This window comes from Pecten maximus, chromosome 8, assembly GCF_902652985.1.
Source record: "Pecten maximus chromosome 8, xPecMax1.1, whole genome shotgun sequence".
NCBI classification, from domain to species: domain Eukaryota; kingdom Metazoa; phylum Mollusca; class Bivalvia; order Pectinida; family Pectinidae; genus Pecten; species Pecten maximus.
This window is the reverse complement of record NC_047022.1, coordinates 28,817,039-28,840,787: the sequence shown is the minus strand read 5'-3', so window position 1 is coordinate 28,840,787 and position 23,749 is coordinate 28,817,039. Positions and strand designations below refer to the sequence as shown.

Sequence of the window (23,749 nt, the reverse complement as noted above, 5' to 3'; positions counted from 1 at the left end):
AATTACATAGATAAACGCAAGTTAATAAGTTATATACAGGTCGTTGCGTCAAAGTACGAAATCTTGGCCATGTACGTAGAGTACATGTAAATACATCAAGTTATATAGGTAAACAGCAGTTATATGGGTCACGCACGTAAAAAAATATAGGTCAATGCACGTAAATAAATTATATAGGTCAATGCACGTTAAGAAATTGTATTGGTTGACATCAGTAAATATGTTATATACAGGACGATGCGTCAATGTACGAAATAAGTTATACATGTTAATGAATGTAAATAAGTTAAATAGGTTAACATCAGTTAAATGGGTCACGCGCGTAAAGAAATTATATATGTCAATGCACGTTAACACGTTATATAGGTCAATTCACGTAAAAAAGTTATATAGGTCAATACACGTAAATAAGTTATATAGGTCAACGCACGTAAATAAGTTATATAGGTCAATACACGTAAATAAGTTATATAAATCAACGCACGTAAATAAGTTATATAGGTCAATACACGTAAATAAGTAATATAGGTCAACGCACGTAAATAATTTATATAGGTTAACGTCAGTTATATAGATAAATGCACGTAAATAAGTTATATAAATCAACGCACGTAAATAAGTTATATCGGTTAACAACAGTTATATGGGTCAACGCACGTAAATACACTATATAGGTCAATGCACGTAAATAAATTATATAGGTTAACATCAGTTATATCGGTCACACAGTAGATTAATCATATAGATAAACACAAGTAAATAAGTTATTTAGGTCATTGCACGTAAATAAGTTGTATAGGTCAACGCATGTAAATAAGTTATATAGGTCAACATCAGTTTTATGGGTCTCGCACGTGAAGAAATTATATAGGTCAACGCACGTTAATACGTTATATAGGTCAATGCATATAAATAGGTTATATAGGTCATTGCAAGTAAATAAGATATATAGGTCAACGCACGCAAATAAGTTGTATGAAATCAATGCATATAAATAAGTTGTATAGGTCAATGCACGTAAATAAGTTATATATAGGTCGACGCCTCAATGCACGTAAAGAAATTGTATAGATTGACATCAGTTATATGGGTCACACGCGTAGATGAATTACATAGATAAACGCACGTAAATAAGTTATATACAGGTCGATGCGTCAATGTACGAAATAAGTTATATAGGTTAACATCAGTTATATGGGTCACGCACGTAAAGAGCTTATATAGGTCAATGCACATGAATACGTTATAAAGGCCAATGCACGTAATAAGTGATATTTGTCAATACACATTAATAAGTTGTATAGGTCAATGCACGTAAATAAGTTATACTGTATATAGGTCGACGCCTCAATGCACGTAAATAAATGACATTGGTCAATGCATGTAAAGAAATTGTATAGGTTGACATCAGCTACATGTATATGGGTCACGCGCGTAGATAAATGACATAGATAAACGCAAGTGAATAAGTTATATAAAGGTCGATGCATCAATGTACGAAATAAGTTATATAGGTCAATGCATGTAAATACATATATGTTAGTTATATAGGTAATTAACATCAGTTATATTGGTCACGCACGTAAAGAAATAATATAGGTCAATGCACGTAAATAAGTTATTATAGGTCAATGCACGTTAATAAGTTGTATAGGTCAATGCACGTAAATACGTTATATAATTCAATTCACGTAAAAAAGTTATATAGGTCAATACACGTAAATAAGTTATATAAATCAACGCACGTAAATAAGTTATATAGGTCAATACACTTAAATAAGTAATATAGTTCAACGCACGTAAATAAGTTATATAGGTTAACGTCAGTTATATTGGTCAACGTACGTAGACACTATATAGGTCAATGCACGTAAATAACTTATATAGGTTAACATCAGTTATATAGGTCACACACGTAGATTAATCATATAGATAAACACAAGTAAATAAGTTATTTAGGTCATTGCACGTAAATAAGTTGTATAGGTCAACGCATGTAAATAAGTTATATAGGTCAACATCAGTGTCATGGGTCTCGCAGGTAAAGAAATTATATACATTTGTAGGTCAATGCACGTTAATACGTTATATAGGTCAATGCATATAAATAGGTTATATAGGTCATTGCAAGTAAATAAGATATATAGGTCAATGCACGTAAATAAGTTATATATAGGTCGACGCCTCAATGCACGTAAATAAATGACATTGGTCAATGCACATAAAGAAATTGTAAAGGTTGACATCAGTTATATGGGTCAAGTAGTTATATACAGGTCGATGCATCAATGTACGAAATAAGTAATATAGGTCAATGCACATAAATACATATATGTTAGTTATATAGGTAATTAACATCAGTTATATGGGTCACGCACGTAAAGAACTTATATAGGTCAATGCACATGAATACGTTATAAAGGCCAATGCACGTAATAAGTGATATTTGTCAATACACATTAATGAGTTGTACAGGTCAATGCATATACATAATGTAAATAAGTTGTATAGGTCAATGCACGTAAATAAGTTATACTGTATATAGGTCGACGCCTCAATGCACGTAAATAAATGACATTGGTCAATGCATGTAATGAAATTGTATATGTTGACATCAGTTTATATGGGTCACGTGCGTAGATAAATTACATAGATAAACGCATGTGAATAAGTTATATAAAGGTCGATGCGTCAATGTAAGAAATAAGTAATATAGGTCAATGCACGTAAATATATATGTAAGTTACATGTATATAGGTCAACATCAGTTATATGGGTCACGCACGTAAAGAACTTATATAGGTCAATGCACATGAATACGTTATAAAGGTCAATGCACGTAAATATATATATGTAAGTTATATAGGTTAACATCAGTTATATGGGTCACGCACGTAAAGAAATAATATAGGTCAATGCACGTAAATAATTACATAGGTCAATACAAGTAGATAAATTATACAGGTCAACAGACATAAATAAGCTCTATAGGTCAAATGATATGAATACTTTATATAGGTTGATGGGTCAATGCATGTTGATAAGTTATATACGGTAGCAGGTTAACATCAGTTATACGGGTTAATGCATATAAAAAATCTTTATCAATCCAGTCTCGTTTATTCTCCTCTTTGGTAAAAAATAACCTCCAGACAATGTTTTGTTTTAAAATGTATTTATTGCAAGCCGTCAAGCTAAAATGTCATGACAATGTATAAGTTAATGTTATACTATACAAATCAGTTACCTCACAGTTCCCTGGTCGGTACTATATATATAGTATCATACAAACAGGGCCGCTGTGGTAACCAAGGATTGTCCACCCAATCCACAATGGCCTCATGGCCGTACATCAATGTACTAACGATAAGTAATATGAAAGACAACATAGGGAAATAGTACTAATCACAATAACACGCAAAACAATATAATAAAGCATTTCTGTTAAACACTAACAAAACTTGGAGACAAAAAATTGAACATTGCATTAACAAAACATAAGTATCCATACATCTCCTATGTACATCACCTAAATCATAACAGATACAAGACTTGATTAACAAGTTGGTGACTTATAACATCATAAAATGAAATGGTGATAGTGGAAAAGTGACGTGATTTTGGTACATGGACCTTTGTTATAGTAGTATCCACTAAGATACCACCAGTTACAATCATCTACATACATGTGACTTATATTAACACAGGTGACATCAAGCATGATGTAGTATGTCATCAGTTAGTCAAGAGTGATATAAAACGTCATCTGCTAGGCAAGCGTGACATAGTATGTTATTTACAAGGCAAGCGTGACATACCATCGTACGTCATCTGCTAGGTAAGTGTGACATACCATTGTACAATATCTGCTAGGTAAGTGTGACATACCATAGTACGTCATCTGCTAGGTAAGTGTGACATACCATAGTATGTCATCTGTTAGGTAAGTGTGACATACCATCGTACGTCATCTGCTAGGTAAGTGTGACATACCATCGTACGTCATCTGCTAGGTAAGCGTGACATACCATCGTACAATATCTGCTAGGTAAGTGTGACATACCATAGTACGTCATCTGCTAGGTAAGCGTGACATACCATCGTACAATATCTGCTAGGTAAGTGTGACATACCATAGTACGTCATCTGCTAGGTAAGTGTGACATACCATCGTACGTCATCTGTTAGGTAAGTGTGACATACCATAGTACATCATCTGCTAGGTAAGTGTGACATACCATAGTACGTCATCTGCTAGGTAAGTATGACATACCATCGTACGATATCTGCTAGGTAAGTGTGACATACCATAGTATGTCATCTACTAGGTAAGTGTGACATACCATAGTACGTCATCTGCTAGGTAAGCGTGACATACCATTGTACGTCATCTGCTAGGTAAGTAAAACACAGGACACTAATTGTACATCAACGACAGCAAAGCATAAGAATATACTGTTTGTAAATTAGCTGTTGTGTAGGGTGATCAAACAATATATTGGCAAAACTACAGAGATTTGGCCTGAATTTCCGACTAAGGTCCATATATATATCATACATATGTATGTACTGTAGGTTTGGAATTTGTGCCAAGACCCTGTGGGTAAGAACAAAATAAATTGTTTGTTGAATTTTAATAATGTAACATTAATTACTAATTAACTACCCAAACTGACGGTATAAATTATGTAATACACAGCTGAAAATACTTTCAAGAGCAGAATTATCATGGTTCAACATAACCTAATAATAGTCAATTACAGCTCTGACATATACATTAAACTGTGTCTGAAATGGACTGAAAATTGTAAATAACAGACGTTATTATTATATGTTTAATTCCTATTTCATTTTCTATTTGAGTGTTTTGTTATGTTGCAAATGTTTTACTTTTATGAAAGACTTTGGTTTACTTTAATCAGAATATTATATATATTATATTGAGAATATTGAGTTTCCATAATTATAAACATACATATATAGGCTAATTGTGTATATGAAGGAACCGTCCTTCAAATATGTGAATTTAAATGCAACTTCCTTTTCAGGTAGAATATAATCCAGTGAAGTAAATGATGAGTTCTAGCCGATACTATCACTATATAGTGACCATGACCATTATAAAAGCAGTGGAAGGGAGGCAACTCCAATGGAGCGAGATTGTTGACATATATATTGATAAAAGTTCGATTTTTTTTTCTTTTATAGATTGAAATCATTAAACAATGTTGACAGATTTCTATGCTTCTCAAACACATCCCACTTAAACAATGTTACTTCAGGTTACAAACTTATGTTAAGGATCTACTTAAATCTGATGAAGTGTAGCTGTGATACTAACACAACGTTCCTGTACTGTTATAGTAACAACTAAATTTAGATATAAATATTACAAACGTAAACAACATATAGGGCTTGATCGAATATGTCTGAAGTAAATGAATACAGCATACAAGAACAAGACCAATTATTAACACTGAAAGCAACCATATAGCAATATTTACATAACTTGATGTTACAAAAAAACAATAGAAAACATATACATTGTGAAAAACGTTGAAAGCATTGTTTTCTTTTTCTGGAAAAATAAATAACTTTTATCACAAATTGTCTTCAGAATGACCTGGTCACATTTTCATCTCAACACCTATTCTCAAATCCTCCAAAAAATTTTCATACAATCTGAAACGGTGAAAAATTGTCTAATGAAAATTTATATACAAAAAATGAACATGTTGATTGATAAAGGTTTGAGCCCCAAATGTTTTAGCTTGTATGGGAGAATATTTATTGCACTTCAAAAAAAAATATGGAAATGAACAGATTGTAAGATATCAATTAAACTAGTAGTACACCACATAATTTGTCATCAACACAGTCGTACTACAAATATCACATTTAGTCACTGAAGAACACACTATATTAATATCACTTTTAGCCACTGAAAAATACATTTTTATCACTATAAAACACTGAAAACACTACATCGTTTGGTAATTAACCACTGACTTTTACCACTATATGTCATACACTATATACCACATTAAAACATCAATCAAAGGTCAGAACTTCAAAAGATCTTAAAACTGCTCTAGTAGTTTTACATTCTCGAGCTCTGTATCTAATTTTTGTGACAACAATAGGAAAAATAAAAACCTTCTTATACAGATAATCTATTTTTGATGAATGGAACGCCATTAAATTTCTGACTTAATATGGCAATTTATATTAATTATTTACCAAAGAGTGTAAAATTTTAACTGAGGCATGATGAAATGTAGCAATCGTGAGTAAGTGTTAATAGATGTTTGGAAACAGAGATCCAAACCTGTTCCTAACACTCTACATATAAAATTTTTATTTTTGGTTTTCTTAATTAGCAAAACTTTTCTACATAATACGGTAGCTCTATTGCCATTCAAACAGATACTGTTTATGTCATATACATGTACAAATGTTTCCACTTTACACAAGCTACAACTAACCATTAAACCACAAACATGATCGATGAAATACTCATTTGTACATAAGTAATCATACTCCATCATATCTAATGATGATCTATACACATCATGTTAATACTCTATGTCTGCATGTACTCACATCACAAACTGATGGTAGCTAGCAGTGTTCATCAAGCGATTCACAAATATTACTTCTCAGTAAGTACATTAATGAAAAGATGAAAAAAAAACTTGTTAAAAGTTTCAAATGCATAAAACACCTTTTTACAAAGAGCTTTGTAATTAAAACATCTTAGTTGTTGATTTTTTAACTTCACATGATTTATACAAAGACATTAAAACACACTTAACACATATAAAAACATGATATGGCTTTTTATATCACTTCTCCGGAGTGATTTATTAGTTTTCATCACAGATGTTCTTCTGACTTACTAATTGTATCAAGTCAGTAAAAATTCTTCAGGGTTAATTATTATACCAAGCAGAAAATCCTAAACTCTGGTTTCTTTTTTTATTATGGATATTCTTTCACATTATAGTTTTGACAGTTATTTATACATCAGAAATACATTTACCATAGTAATTTATATTAAATAACCAAAGTTAATATTTATAAAATTTCTCATTCTAAATATAGCACTGTGTCTTCACAGCTGTCCCAAAGTTATATTTAGCACTAGTAATTTCCATGGCAGTTAGAGTTACATCCCCTCCCCAACAAACTCAACTATAATGAAATTATGCCCCTTTCCCACGAACTCTTGGAAAATCATAACACTTTGCCTCCTGCAAACAGATGTATTATACCTGAGAATTTCATGAGTACGAGATCGGTACCTACCAACTGTTATATTTCCCTCATGCACTCACATTATATAAATATCACAGATTCTCACTGCCCCAAGGAACGAGAGCACTAAATCACACACATTAGGCCAAACATATCTACAGAAATCTTGTGTAACATCCAGGCTTCAGTTTTATGAAACAATTATGACTTAAATGATATTTCCTTATATAGGCACAGCATTACTGAAGTTAAGGTAAAATATAAGCTCAGAAACATCGGAGAAACTTGGACCAGCACATCGTTTCCCTCGCTTAACTGTAATCTAATGACAACTACCAGAGACTGGGCAGTAAACACAAATATATTCAAAAAGCATCGCATACCATGATACACTGGATGACATACCATGATAGACACTGGTTCGTTTTCAAACATACACAAAATACCAATTGGAATCAAACATTGATGGTCAATGCCTTTCAGTTCCTCTGTAGGATGTTTTAACATGTTTTCACTCATATGACTGTTATATTCCACTGCTAATGATTGTTGTATTTTGTGCCTATTGTCATGTGATCAATTTTGTTTATAATACATTATCACAGCATAATAATCCTCAATTTAAACCATATTAATATAAAAACTGATTTTAGAGATGTTATTTTATAATGAATAAAAAGACAGATGTTACCATGAAAACATGCAAACAAGATAGAGTATATCTAATCCATATCAGATCTTGACACTTTTAAAATTTGCATTTTCTACTGAATTCAGTTTTACCACAAATACATTATATATTACAAATATTAATATTTTGTATGATTGTTGTAAATCACCAGCATCCCTAAACAAAGACAGACAACTTAAGTAGGAAAAACAAGACAATTGTAGCTTTATGATGGTTCTCAGACAAAATCTAAATATGCTTGAGACAAGAAAAAATATAACTCAATTTTCCAAATAACGTCTACCAGTATGCTCCATGTTTTCCTGGTAACAAATTTCTTTAAATCTATGCAGAGATCTATAGAACATCACTGTCTATGCACTACAAAACTATGGATTTGATGTGATGCACACACACATTCTCACATTTTTGATGACTTGAAAATGGTAGGTATGTTTACACACAAGTGTATAATATATACCTATATACAAATCTAGCTTACTCAATGTTACATTTATATGTAGTTAGACATCAACTGACGTGCTGACACACCCGGTGAGGATGGTTCACACACTGATGAGAAGGGACCACACACACACCGATGAGAAGGGTCCATACACACACCCGGTGAGAAAGGTCCATACACACACCGATGAGAAGGGTCCATACACATCCGGTGAGAAAGGTCCCCACACACCCGGTGAGAAGGGTCCATACACACACTGATGAGAAGGTTCCATACACACCCGGTGAGAAAGGACCCCACACACCCGTCGAGAGGGCTCCACACACCCGGTGAGAAAGGTCCCCACACACCCGGTGAGAAAGGTCCATACACACCCGGTGAGAAGGGTCCATACACACCCGGTGAGAAAGGACCCCACACACCCGTTGAGAGGGCTCCACACACCCGGTGAGAAAGGTCCCCACACACCCGGTGAGAAGGGTCCATACACACACCGATGAGAAGGGTCCATACACCCGGTGAGAGGGGTCCACATACACCCGGTGAGAAAAGGTCCCCAAACACCGGTGAGAAAGGAGAAAGGCCCCCACACACCCGGTGAGAAGGGTCCACACACCCGGTTAGAAGGGTCCACACACACCCGGTGAGAATGGTCCACAAACACCTGGTGAGACGGGTCACACTAATGTGACATGGTCCACACTGAAGGTAAAAGTTGTGACATAGAGTTTTACAAGGTCACCAGTCAAGGTCACTTCAGCCCTTGCTCACTTATGCTGGAACATGTCTTGCCTTGAAAACATAATACAGCGTTACTAGCAATGATGCCACAAATCTGAGAAAATCCAAGGCGGCCACTTCTTCATAAGATCAACATGTTAAGGTCAAGAATTCCTCTCAAAGGTCCTTGATCTCACCTTTCCTCGAAGGTCACCAAAGTCTTGAAAGGCCTTCCTTAAAATATCTCAAAAAAGTCTTCAAAGGCCTTCCTTAAAATATCTCTAACAGATCATCAAAACCTTTCACAGCTCTAAAAAAATCCAGTGACCATTTGAAAGGTCCTTCACATAAAGTGACCTTCATGGAGGTCGCAAGTTCTGTGTGATTATATGCGTTGGTCCTATTAGCACAGGTTGATGAACAATGAGGCCAGTCTATGATGGGGAATTCCTTATAGTATAGGTCCTTGTTCCCCCACTACAAGACAAACGGGAGGTGTACCCCTCCCTATATACCTATCAGTCCCATCCATTGTCCTTTATCATGTGTGCCAGTTCTATGATGAACTTTCCCTCTTTGTACTTCTGACTAGACTCAAACGCATGTTCCTGAAAGTAACAACCAATATTTAATATCGACACTTTTGTTAATAATCTTAAAAAGTCACAATTCTAGATATATCAATACAACTACTATCTCTACAAGTAAAATTTATAGTGTGTCTATAAAACATGGTTTACATACACAGTGTACATTGAATATTTATACACAGATAAAGAAACATACAATAGTTTATGCTATATAACTAAATTTATCTCTACACCAGTGAGTATTTGATTGGGATACAATGGAAAAGGAAGACTTTTTCTACTATACAAGACAGAAACATCTCACACCCCACCAAGTGTTTGATTTCTCTGTCTCTCCTGATCTGTCTGGCACATTTACGTGACAATTGGAGGAAAGTGGTCATGGCAGCATAATTATCATGATGTCATATCCAATTACCAGGTATCTTGCTAATGCATAACTCACAAGGGAGGTAATTCATTTGAATTGTAGAATTTGGAAATAATAATAAATGTATGATTCCTTTCTATTTTATGCAATTTTGAAACAATTATGCATGAGAAAGGAATCAGTCACCTCTAGATTTTGTTTCAGAATGTAAGCCATTGACTATCGATAAGCCAACTTCAAATAGTAGTCTTATAGTACAGGTAATAGCTAGCTATATACTACGACTCTATTTCTCTCTAGCTCTATAATTAATCCACAGTTAATAACGCAAACAAATCAAGCATCAATAGGTATCTCCTTATCATTATGTTATTATATTACTGTCAGTTTAATACAGGTACACCATCACATTACATTAGTTACTATTTCAAATTAGATTTATGAACTAAGTCTAAGAATTCTGCCAAGCTGTTATGAAAAATCTTGTGACAAATTTCAGGAAGCTATAGTATAACATTGAAACTCTAAAAAGGTTTAAATTTGAAGGGAACTTAAAAGTTTATAGTAATAAATCATGATTAAAAATTGAAAGACAAAAAAAGCAAGATTGAAGAATGAGTTGACAATTTCAAATTCATTGTAAAACATTGTACTTTCAACTGAGTGAGCCCTTGATAATAATAAGTTTGTTTACACTGACTTATCCTGACATCTGTGTGTCATATGTAAATGTAGTACAATATTTATCACGAGTAACCCATATATGAACAGATGTGTACCATAGGGATCAGCTGGTGTTGTTTATATCATTGTACAACTGGGTCAGGTCAAAGCTCGTCTGTTATTGTCATACTAAATTTTGCTACCAGTGTCATAAAGTTTAAAGAACAAACAGTTTCTATTCTAAATCCCATAAATCTATCATACTGTTCAAATAATACTTTAACAGGACATAATTATCACAAAATTGGGTGGAGGTGGGGGTTAGGTTACATCAAATTAAAGGTGTCACAGCAGATCACTTCCCCATGGGCAAGATGGATTCATAATACAGGCAATAATGTAATGACTTATAAACAAATACAAGACTCAAAACTAACAAGCACACTGGGTACATTGCTAAAGCAATATATATACTATAGTGACCTTGACCCCAAATCCCTCAAACTTGAATCTCCATTTTCCCAGATAATATGGTCCTTTATCACTGTGTGAAGTTTGATCCAAATCCCTAGAGGAATGAGCCACTGATCATGGAGTGCTGACAAACTTTGGCATTACCTACTACAGATGGATCTTCCCCCCCCCCCCCCCCCCCCCCAAACACACATATAACCTTCAAAAGTAGATGACTAATAAATGAATTAGCATAATGCATGTTAATCATAAGCATTCAAATAAACTTATCCAAGCTGATGAAAGTATATATCATGATGTGAAACAGGGATGTTGTTTTATGCATGTTTCTGAGTATTCTTGATAGATATACATATGTATCCTCCAGACGGTCTGGAACCTCTTCATAACCCACTGTTGTAGCCCTCAGGTATCATTACACCTTGGAGCAATACAGATCTATATTCCTGTCTTTTCTATCTGAAATAGATATAGGTATACACACACCCCTCAAGGATATAGCAAATACATAATTAACAACTAAACACTATTTCCATCCCCACTCTGGATTTAAAACTTACATATTTCCACCCTAGGGTGGTTTTACAGCATTCACAGAATATGTCGGCCACAGCATGAAGACCCGTGAGTAGTACTCTCTCCTCTGCTGGCCCACACTCCACATTTACCCTGAAACAAATATAAACATTGGTCAGGCATGCCAGTAACCTCCCAGACAAAAAAAACAATGTACAATATCTATACCAATTATCCTATTATCTTACTCTGGGATATAAACAATACCAATTATCCCCTTATCTTACTCTGGGATAAGATTATAAACAAATACAGGGGTTCCTGACCTGCATGAACTCTTAACTTTCTGTGGTGAGAGTTTAATTTCCTATATTGTACCTGACTTGGTAGACAACAATAGAGTATAATATTATAAATTGACCTGTGATGTGTGATACATGTAACAAACAATAATATAATTAAATGTAAGATTTATATTATTAAATCCCAAAATAGCTTTTTATTATTTTAATTTTGACCAATAAGAGGCAATGACAGCCATCTTGGATGAGGATTGGTGAAAAATCTTGAATATCAATTAGTAATTTCGCACAAAAAAACATCATTATCATCAACGTCATTACAAATCATCATAAATTTTTTTGAATTTTTTTATTTTTCAAGATTTTTTTCATAAATACAAAACATTTGAAACATATATGCACACACATTCTCACTCTTACACCCACAGTAGCTATACTCATGATTCATCATCATCATCATCATCATCATCATACATAATCAAACATCATCATCATCATCATATCAGAATCATCATCTTTATCATCATCTTACTCCTCATCATCATCGGTTCATCATCACCACCATCATCACCATCATCATCATCATCATCATACATAATCAAACATCATCATCATCATCATATCAGCATCATCATCTTCATCCATTCATCATCATCATCAAAACAATCACACTTAATCATCATCATCATCTATCATGATATCATTATCCATACATAAATTATTATCATTTTTTTCATCACAATAAAACATCATCATCCTTATCATCACACAAAAAACATCATCTTCATCACGATCATTTTAAGCTTGAACCACAAGCCTCACATCTACTTACATCATTTACATATTAATTAACATACATACTACATAACCTAACCTAAATTTATACAGAGTGAGAAGGAAGCAGACAGACATACCATCACACAGACAAGACAGACAGATAGACACAGACAGACGCACCATTACACAGACATACACACACACACACTTCGACACCGACAGACACACACATAGACGCACCATATCACACAAGACAAAACAGACACACGCACAGACAGACGCATAACCGGACACACCATCACACATAGAACGCACACACACAAAGACAGACAAAAATAAACATGACTGAAGCATGGGAGAAAATTTCTTTAAATGGTAAAAATAAAAAGTAATGGAAAGGAGCTAGAACAGGCGATGTCAGTCTTTGGGGACCTAAAGCTATATATGCAAAGAGGAACTATCTTTTTCAGATGACTATAAATCTAGAACAGGTTTCCATTTCTTCCAATTGAGTTCAAATTGCCTTTTAATTTTCTCACTTTTACTGTAATTAATGTATTGTTGAATAGAAAAATGATCTTTGATGACATTAATAAGCGCATTAAGATTTAAAGAGTTGCTGAGACATCTAGTTTTATAAATATAATGCTTGATAAGAATTATAATTTCGTTATCAACATTACTGCAGTACTGTGATACTATACCAAACAGGAAGGATTCTTTATTGTAAGCAAACGGAATTAAAAGTATATCAAGTAGTGCTTCAAATCTCTGTAATAGTGACTGAACCTCTTGGCATTCCCATAAGCAATGCACTATTGTTTCACGCTCCATACAACATAAGTTACATAAAATACTAGGACTTAAGTTTATTTTAAAAAGGAACGTGTTTGTTACCAAAATATGGTGTATAATTCTCACTTGGAACCACTGTAATTTAGAACTTTTGGTAACTATAAAAGGAAGTTTGAATATTTTGGCCCATTTATTTTGATCAATAATGAATTCTTGGTTCCATTTTCTTGTTCCAGTAGGTATGGATATTGGCGCAATAAGGCATTTGTAAAAATCTTTTGAACCCTTTTCACTCTTAAAAAATATGTCAAATAGAAAAGGTATAAAAGGCTGTTGAGGTCTTTGAATCAGGTAATCAAATTTTTTCAAAAAGCGCTTGATAGCTGAAACTAGTCCATGGTATTGGAGAAAATTTGTGTTTATAGTTCGAAAATTATGTCTGAACTCTTCAAAAGAAAGAAAAGCTAAATCATCTGAATCTTTAATTAAATCATTTATTGTTAATATGCCCACATCAAACCAGTTTTGATAAAAAACATACTTGTTGTTTACCTTGATATCATTATTATACCAGATGGGTGATTTTAAAATTGAGTCTGGTTTTGGAAGCCTAATAGAATCTGAATTATTAAGCCTATTTAATGATTTAAACACATCCCTCCAAAAAAAGTTTTTACAATTGGATCTACACAAATCAATATATTCCTTTCCACAGTTACATAGTTTTCTAAAATTAACATATGTATTTAAAATTAATTTCCACTTACCAGATGAGTGAAATAATCTTCTTACCCAACCTAACTTTAGAGAGTCAATAAAAGAATGAACATCAATCATCTTTAAACCCCCATCAATATAGTCTTGAATAACAACATCTTTTTTTATTTTATGACATTTACTATTCCATAAAAAATCCAGAATCAGAGAATTTAACTGGGCAATCATCTTTTCTGAAGGGTTTGGCAAAGTAATGAACAAATAGTTAAGTTGTGAAATCAACAGAGATTTAATAATATTAATCTTACCTAATGGTGTCAAATTCCTTCTTTTCCATAAGTTAATAACAGATTTAAGTTTTACAATTTTTTTGTCAAAATTCATTTTAGGAATTTTATCCAGATCAACAGAAAATTCTATCCCTAAGAAAGTGAAATTGTGTTGTCCCCACAACAGATTTACTTCAGGCAAAAATGTTTCTTCACTATATTTCCTACTTCCTATCCATATCACCTGAGATTTATTAGAATTAATTCTTAGACCAGATATCTTAGCATAAGTAGTTAGTTCAAAAATAGATTCTCTCAGCGACTCTTTAGATCCATCCAATATCAAACCTGTATCATCTGCATACTGTACATTTAGAATAGGAGAATTTTCAATATTAATTCCCTTTATGAGATTATTATTTTTAATTTTTGCAGCTAAAACTTCGGCACAGAGAATAAAAATGTATGGTGCAATTGGATCGCCTTGTCGACATCCACGTTGAATCTTAATATGTTTTGATATGTTTCCACCTTGATTTATAGATGCACTTGCATTATTATGAAGAGTATTTATCCATTTCCTTATATCTTTCCCAAAGTTAAAATAGCCTAGAACCTTATCTATGAACGCCCATGAAACCGAATCAAAAGCTTTTTCGAAATCTACCATCAATAACATTCCTGGTATGTTGTGTTCCTCTGCATACTGCATTACATCATAGACCGTACGAATATTTTCCCCTATGTATCTACCTGATAAAAACCCTGTCTGATCCTCATTAATAATTTTACCCAAAACTGCTCTTATACGATGTGAGATTACCCCAGAAGCTATTTTATAAGTTATATTTAACAGTGTGATGGGTCTCCAATTTTTTAAAAAATGTCGAGGTTTATCTCCCTTGGGAATACAAGTAATTATACCATGTCTTTGAGTTACTGAACATTGACTGACTGAAAACCCATAATTTAATGATCGAACAACAAAATGACCTAAATACTTCCAAAATACTTTAAAAAACTCAGATGTGAAACCATCAGACCCTGGACTTTTATTATTTTTCATCTCTTTTAGTGTTTTCCCAGCTTCATCAAATGTTATAATACCCTCTAGACTGTCAGAATCATGATTACTTAACCTTGACATGTTACAATTTTGGAGATGTGCTTCTAAATCTATATTTTCCACTTCCCTATATCTATATAAATTTTCATAAAATGACTGTACCTCTGATAAAATGTCTTCTTGTTTCGTTATAAAATGATCATGTTCTGTCTGTATTTTTGGAATAATTTTGGAAGTATAATTTCTGTTTTCAAGATTAAAAAAGTAAGAAGTAGGTTTTTCTCCCTCCTCTATCCATTTTGCCCTAGATCTAATGATACTACCTCTAACCTTTTTCAAACGAATAGACTCTAATTCTTTTCTTTTCTCATCTAATTGTGTATGATCAGGATTTGTTTCAGCCTCAGTAATTGCTATGAATTTCTTAATATTTTCCTCTCTGAGATTTAACTGCTTTTTCCTGTAAGAAGAATATGAAATAGATTTACCCCTTATTTCCATTAATAAAGTTTCTAAAAAAAGTTGATCATTTATGAGAAATTGAATATCACAATCAGGAATAAGATTTAGAGAATCAGGGTTATAAACAGGTAGACAATATTGTAATTTAATACTGTCAATACATTTTTTTACCAAATCAAGATAGTCTGATTCATATAATAAAGAGTTGTTAAATTTCCAAATACCTTTCCCTTTCTTAAATTTGTTAAAAGTTATAGTTAATAGAGGGGTAGAGTGATCAGACCTATAACCTGGTTCTATTGATGACTTATTTACACTTGACAAGAGAGATTCGGAGACAAGAAAAAAATCTAGTCTGGCCTGCTTTAATGGATTAGCACGCCTCCAAGTATAGCGCCTAGTATCAGGGTGGTGTTCCCTATAAATGTCAATTAGATTAGTATTTTCAATAATTTCCAATACCTTTTCCCTCGCAGTACTATTATTTACAAATCTATAATTATTATCATAATCTAATGATGGTTTTAAAACTAAGTTAAAATCCCCACATATAATAATGTTCTCATTTCCAAAACTATCCACTATTTCAGTTACTTGATTGTAAAAATCTGGGGTATCCTGATTTGGACCATATACGGAAATAAGAGTTGTCCTAGACCCATCAATATCAATATCAAGTGCAAGAAAATTACCCTGTAAATCGCACTTTTCTCTATATACCTTGGCCTCGAAATTATTGTTTAAAAGGATTGCCACCCCACGTGAATTGGATTTAAAAGAACTAAAATAACATTGATATCCCCATTCATTTCTTATAATATTTTCCTGGTCAAACGAGAAATGGGTGTCTTGAAGACAGTAAATACTGTACCGTTTATCTCTTAAATAGGAGAATACGTCTTTTCTTTTAATTTTATCCCCCAAGCCCTGACAGTTCGCCGATAGCACAGTGATACTCATGTTATATCGAAAATAGAAGCCTCAAAAGTTAATTTTAAATCCCCCATGAAACAGTTGGAAAAAGAAAAGAGAGACAGAAAAAGGAACAGACATAAAAACATATTTCTAGATCATAAACAAAACATGACTACTGTCAAACACTTACATACACACACCCGCTGCACTATTCAGGACACTGGCAATACAAGACCGGAAACTCATGGTGAAATCTAAATGCGCGCACTTGCTTAAACGAAGGGATCATATATCCGGAAACATAAACTGTTATCGTTAACGTACGACTCAATACCATAAAACGAACTTGTATTGTTCAGGATTTTCCTAAGCACACTTCCGTTCTCTTACAGTATAGTAGGTCTATACCACAAACATTCAACAGTTGGAGAGGGACCGTAATCATCATAAATCATAATCATCATACATCATAACAATCATACATCATCATCATCATCATCATCATGCATCTAGAGGAGGAGAATATTGATAAAATCAACCCCAACTCTCCCACTCATCAAAGCCACAAGGACATTTATATAACATGCACATGTATGATTCATGGCATTTTAATTGATATGTAGTGAGGTGTTTTGCATGACAGATCAGCCATGGACGACATCATAGGACCTGCCCTTATAGTTACAGTCACATCAGTCTGACTAATGTAAAATCAAAACCTAAATCATACACACCTAGTCAAACAGTATATACAGGTTTATAATAGCTCCAAATTGGCTACCTTTAATAACTGGCACATTAGAATAAATAACTAAAACCCCAACAGTAATCAATAACATAGGAACTACAGACTTAATTAAAGCAAATACACAACCATATCTTTATGAAGAATCCTTCATTTTTGAATTCTCAAACTCAACCAAAATTTAAATGTTTTTCACCAAACATTGGATCAAAGTAACCCAAGCCTGTATTTATGTACTAATCATGTATGTATACCATTTTTCATATATATTTTTTGATAAATGGAGCTTAATGCAATTTCTTATCAATGGTGTAAAAGCTGACAGAAACGAAAGATTTGTTTTCACTTCCTCAGCGTTGTTGTAGTAGATGACTTAACATTTATACTTACCAGGATATGATAAATTTTTGATATGAACCAATTAATGCACATATATGTTTACTGACAGTTATTAACTGCTTAGCAAGTTGTTAAAAACATTGGGTTTTTTTAAAGCAAATATTGAATTAAAAAAAATTTGAAAATTTTCTGTAAAAAATTGTTTGCATGATACACTAAATATTGTATTAAACAGGTATGTCAAGAATTTCTACAAAATGACAGACACTGATGGTAATATTTACAAAGCATGATTAATTTTATGCCTGAAGGAAACTAGAATACTGATGTATATGTCTGCAAGACATAAATGCCCCTCGCCCAACCTCCACCCCTACCCGCTGCCACCTGACACCTCGAAACACAAGTTGGTGAGGATCGCATCAGCAGTTCCTGAGATTAAGCTTGTTACATTGAATCGGAACATTAACAGGACTCGACGCGACAGGATGGAAGGGACATGGGTAACACTTTATGCCCCTCCCTTTCATTGAGGGGCATAAAAAGGAAGCTGTAACAGAACAATAACAGTGACAAGACAACCTCTCTGTGTTGTATGACCTTACTATTAGCTCTCAGTTATTTTTTTGACTTAGATTGTTAAATATCAGGGAGCATTTTAAGTGGACTTGATTTATGAGACATTGATGGAACGAATTCATGATGTAATGATAAACATTTATGATGTAAAACAAGATTATGTTTGTAAATGTCAGAGCAATGTCATTTCCATCAAGGCTAAATTAGTAACAAAATATAAATTCTGAGCTCGGCATACAATGAATTACAAAATTTTAACACATCAAGAAGAAATGGTAAGAAATATTGGTGGCTGATTCCTGCACTACTGTTTATCTGCACACATTTATCTACATACCCCATAGTTACCTACATATCCCACACTTACCTACATACCCCACATTTACCTACATACCTCATATTTACCTACATACCTCATATTTACCTACATACCTCATATTTACCTACATACCTCATATTTACCTATACATACCTCATATTTACCTACATACCTCATATTACCTACATACCTCATATTTACCTACATACCCCATATTTACCTACATACCCCACATTTACCTACATACCCCACATTTACCTACATACCCCACATTTACCTACATACCCCATATTTACCTACATACCTATGTTACCTATACATACCCCATATTTACCTACATACCTCATATTTACCTTTATACCTCAAAAGGTACCATATATCATATTAGTCTAACAAAAATATTACTGATTATTTCTATCAAAGGAGTATCCATGTCATTAAAATCAGAGCTTAAATGACATCATCAAATATGCCAGATCAATTGAGTATTTTCAACAAGGCTACCTTTACTGTACATGACATAATCGAATTGAACTTGTCACACAGAATTTACGATCCTTAATCTTTGTGAAGAATTACAACATCAAAGTCTAATGACACCTAATTCTAGAGCTCTATATTGCACTACACAGAAGGTATAAGCCTTAGAAGATTAAATTGGTATTTCCTTTCTCTTGCTCATAATGAAAAGATTGAAGCTGTCTTCCTCCAACATGATGCAATCTTGTCCCTGGTTGATGGAGAGGTGGGGGTATGACTCAACCAAACCAATCAGGCCTTGGCTGCTTCTAACTTTTACAATTACTTAATTCAGCAGAAAGCTCTAAATCTACATTTTTGAAACCTCTTTAAATGCTGAAATTTATTGTTGCCCCCAAATAAGAATTAATAAGAGAAACAAATATAAAGAATGAAAGAACACAGTCATTGCTAATTACAGTAAAATGAGGAATACAGAAACACAATCAAACACAACCCAATAATGGGGAAACTGTATTCATTTAACAAGTGTGAAACAAGATATGTAAACTTATATTAATCACTAACTCCCATTCTGTGTCCAATTTTAGTGATGAAACTTCTCTGAACATTTTCTCCATCACTCAACAGACCTATGGAACCTTTATGAGAATGCCAAGACCTTCTTATAACGTTCCTGTTGGGCAATCTTAGAACTGGTTTCCTTAATCATTTTGCAGAAAAGACCTCAACAATTCAGTCTTGAAATCTGCTAGCTAGCTGCCACACAACATGGATTGCTGCATGCTTTCATTAAAAATTTTACTCACTTCAACACAACATGAGTTAATATTTACATATCACACAGATCATTAAGATGGATACGTTTCTCCATGAATCTACCTTCTACATTAGATCCACCGTGGAATGTTACTGGCAGAAAGTCACCTTTAATCTCCTAGCAATAGTTTTATAATCAATATATCTGTAAAATATTTATGTACTAAATTTGAAAATTTATTTAATTCTAGGATTTCTGATAAAGAACAAAATGTTTGGCCATTTGAACCCTTTTGGCCCAACACCCTTCTGGCCTTAAAGTGGCGATCGATGGTCAGGAATTTTCTATTTAAAAAGACTTGTATTATTAAAGACAAATTAAAAATATAAATACATGTATATTAGATTTTGAGCTATATGAAGCACTTCAAAATTTAAAAAAATTGAAAATATGAAAAGTTATGCACATGAATACCAAATGGAAGATTGCACATGGAAATTTTCCAGATTATGAAATAAATTTTGACATTCTGCATCTCACTGTGACATTCTATTTCATTGCACTGTATGGTTATATATGTAAATGTTATTTAATGGAGAAAGTGAAAAACACAACTTGACCAAAAAAGAGCTAGGGGTAGTATCTAGTAAAGCAGTTGGCATGATTATTTGGCACAATGCTGAAAATTTAACCACAATCAATACTAAAAGCAGGGCTGCTGTTATACCTAAAACATCCATTTCATTTTCATGGTATTCCCTAAGCATTTGCCAGTTCAATATATAAGTTGTATTTACCATTAGAGCAGGGTCGCTGTGCCTAGGGAAGACGACAGCTTTAGGAATGATGTCAGTATTTAAATCATTACAACAGACGTCTTGTCTCGTAAAGCCTACTATTGAACCCTTACAATTCATTCACAAATACAGTAATGGACAACAAGTTTAACAGATCCTGACACAGACAGTAATTTGTGTTTGGAATCAGATTATCTCAATCAGATCCACGACTGATATAGCTCTGTAACAACCATGTTCAATTTTAGGAGCGTCCCTGTCACTCTTGTTCCAAATAATGATTACTCTTCATTGACATTTAGAAATGATACCTTTGCATTTTCTGTAGTTTTTATATTTTTTTATGCCTGATTGAAGTAGTTTTACAGATTTACAAGGAAAGCAAGAAGAATATACCTACTATAAATACTGTGTGTGGAATATATTTGCCATGTTTTACAAGTGATGTCAATACTGTATCAATACACAAATATGCCCCTAACGAAAATTAAGCCCCCTTTTCCATTTTTGCAGAATCATCAATTTTTAAAACAGTATGCCAAAAAGCAATAAATGTCCACTACCGGCACCCGCTAAAAATCGTAATAGTGACCTTGACCCAAAGACCCCAAAACTCAAACTTGATCTGTAGCTTAACTCATACTGAAGTTACATACCAACTTTCACCAACATACCTTAAGCATGGTTGAGAAAAATGCGGAAAACTGAGGGGACAGACGGAGAGAGATGGACTATAGACAGATGAGGAGGAAACAATTTAGTCCCTCCGGTTTCACCCATAGGGGACTAATTAGCCCTGATCCCCTAAATTTACGTTGAACTTTCACACTAGGAGAAGGGGTTTATCTGAGGATAGATATGGTACAGTGTACTTTACGAGGCCTGTTTTTGTGAAAACCCTCTGTAACACACTATACAAGCCCACTCTTCTGACACTTTGAGCTTTGCAGTTTGAGTACCATGTGGAAGATTTAAAGCTTTTGGCTAACCATGTATTTTATCTTCAGGAAATAAAGTTGTCATTATTTCTGTAGCTCACTAGCAGTTACATAAAGCATGTAAAGTGGTTTCTAACTTTTACACAGTATAGGCGACATTTTAATCTAAGTTAGCTGCTAAATAGAATTGATCACTGAAATAACATCCATTTATTTCCATTCAACTATATAAATGGATTGGGCAGCGAAAGAAAATATCTCCATTTGTTAAGAATGTGAGAGGATGAATTGTGTACATGTAATGATAAAGGACATGCTACCTCATTCCTTCTAACACTAAATTCCTTAACAGATTCCAATCTGTCTTCTCACTTTTTCGACTGAAGAATGACTTTTCGTGTGACCACCATGCATGTGCCATACAATTAACCAATTCAGTGCTGACACTCGTGTACACTGATGGAACTGTGTAATACACACAAGGGATCAACTCAAGTTATAGATGGTTTTAATGGGAAATCAACCACAGTTCAAGCTACCTTCTGAATACTAAGCTGAAACAGACAACATTGATAATAGTTCTTGGCTTTCAGAGCATCAGTATTCTTTCTTTCTTTAGTCATCAAATAATGATATCCATCATAATCAATGTATTGAAAACATATTCTGCTAATGAAGGCAAAAATTGTAAAATATACTTATTAGTAATAATGATCCTTTTCTAATTATCAAAGAATAGCTGTTACATTGGTCTTGTGGTATTGATGGCCATGATACTTAGGGACACAGAGCATATTATTACCTACATCTGTACAAAATCTCTTCAAGTTATGGCCCTAATAGGGCATAGGACATATTGTTACCTATATCTGTACATATATATAGCCACAAATCTCTTAGTCATGGCTTTGAAAGGTCATGGCATAATGAAAATGCATCTGTAGGAAGCTACAAATGTCTATAACTTACGGCTCGGCTCGTAACTACAGCTGGATACATCAATTAAGTTTATAATCTATGCTTCAGGTCAAAAGATCCCATGATTTATATTCTTATTATATAATCTATTATACAATTTTTATTTAGACAGAATTTTCTCAGAATGCTGTGATTCAGTTAAGTGTTTTTGTTTTTTCTCAAAATAAACTATCTTTCCATAGAAATGGACCACAGGTGCTTACAACTGACAAGATTATGATCATGCATGCAGACAAATCACTTTCCCATTTAAGAAATAGAAGCGATCTTGTCCCGAACCTGTTTCCTTTTATAGTGTCAATGACCTTGACCTTGGAGCTGGAGACCTGAAATGCAATTCCATTGCAAGCAAACACTTTCAGTAAGGAAGCATATTGTTTGCCCAAGGGAACTCAATTGGTTGTTTGAACAGTTTCCTGTAGACACAACCAAATGTAGACAGATTGCTCCATGTCGCCATTTCTGGTGACACAACAATCAATAATCTATTATACATATCTAGTTAGTTTGATGAGGAGGCACAGATCCCATTAACAGCTCCTAAGTGGTCAAATCTAAAGTTCTGTTTGCCATTGTGTCAACACTGTTCCGATCAATATAGTTCAAATTGGATTAACACTGTCTTTTCTTGACATTTTTCTGTAAATTGACTGCAGTGGTGAGGCCTGACTGCTGAATTACATGAAGCATTAGGCATACCCCATGAGTAACATGGGAAATAATGTTGGGTTTTATGAGATTTTAATAGCTTTAATTCCATGGGAAACACAAAGAAATATCATAAG

The 23,749-nt window shown here is 33.6% G+C and overlaps 1 protein-coding gene across 3 annotated transcripts in view; it reads right to left on the bottom strand.

The window, feature by feature from the left end:
- Positions 1 to 3,158: 3,158 nt before the first annotated feature.
- Positions 3,159 to 23,749, bottom strand: part of LOC117333087 (protein yippee-like 1) — a 61,381-nt gene continuing 40,790 nt past the window's right edge. For all 3 annotated transcript variants that reach the window (XM_033892215.1, XM_033892216.1, XM_033892217.1), the window contains 2 exons: positions 11,771 to 11,879; positions 3,159 to 9,721 (listed from right to left, as the gene is read on the bottom strand). In XM_033892215.1, the coding sequence (XP_033748106.1) occupies positions 9,632 to 9,721; positions 11,771 to 11,879 (199 nt within the window). In that variant the 3' untranslated portion in view covers positions 3,159 to 9,631. The remainder of the gene's footprint in view (positions 9,722 to 11,770; positions 11,880 to 23,749) is intronic.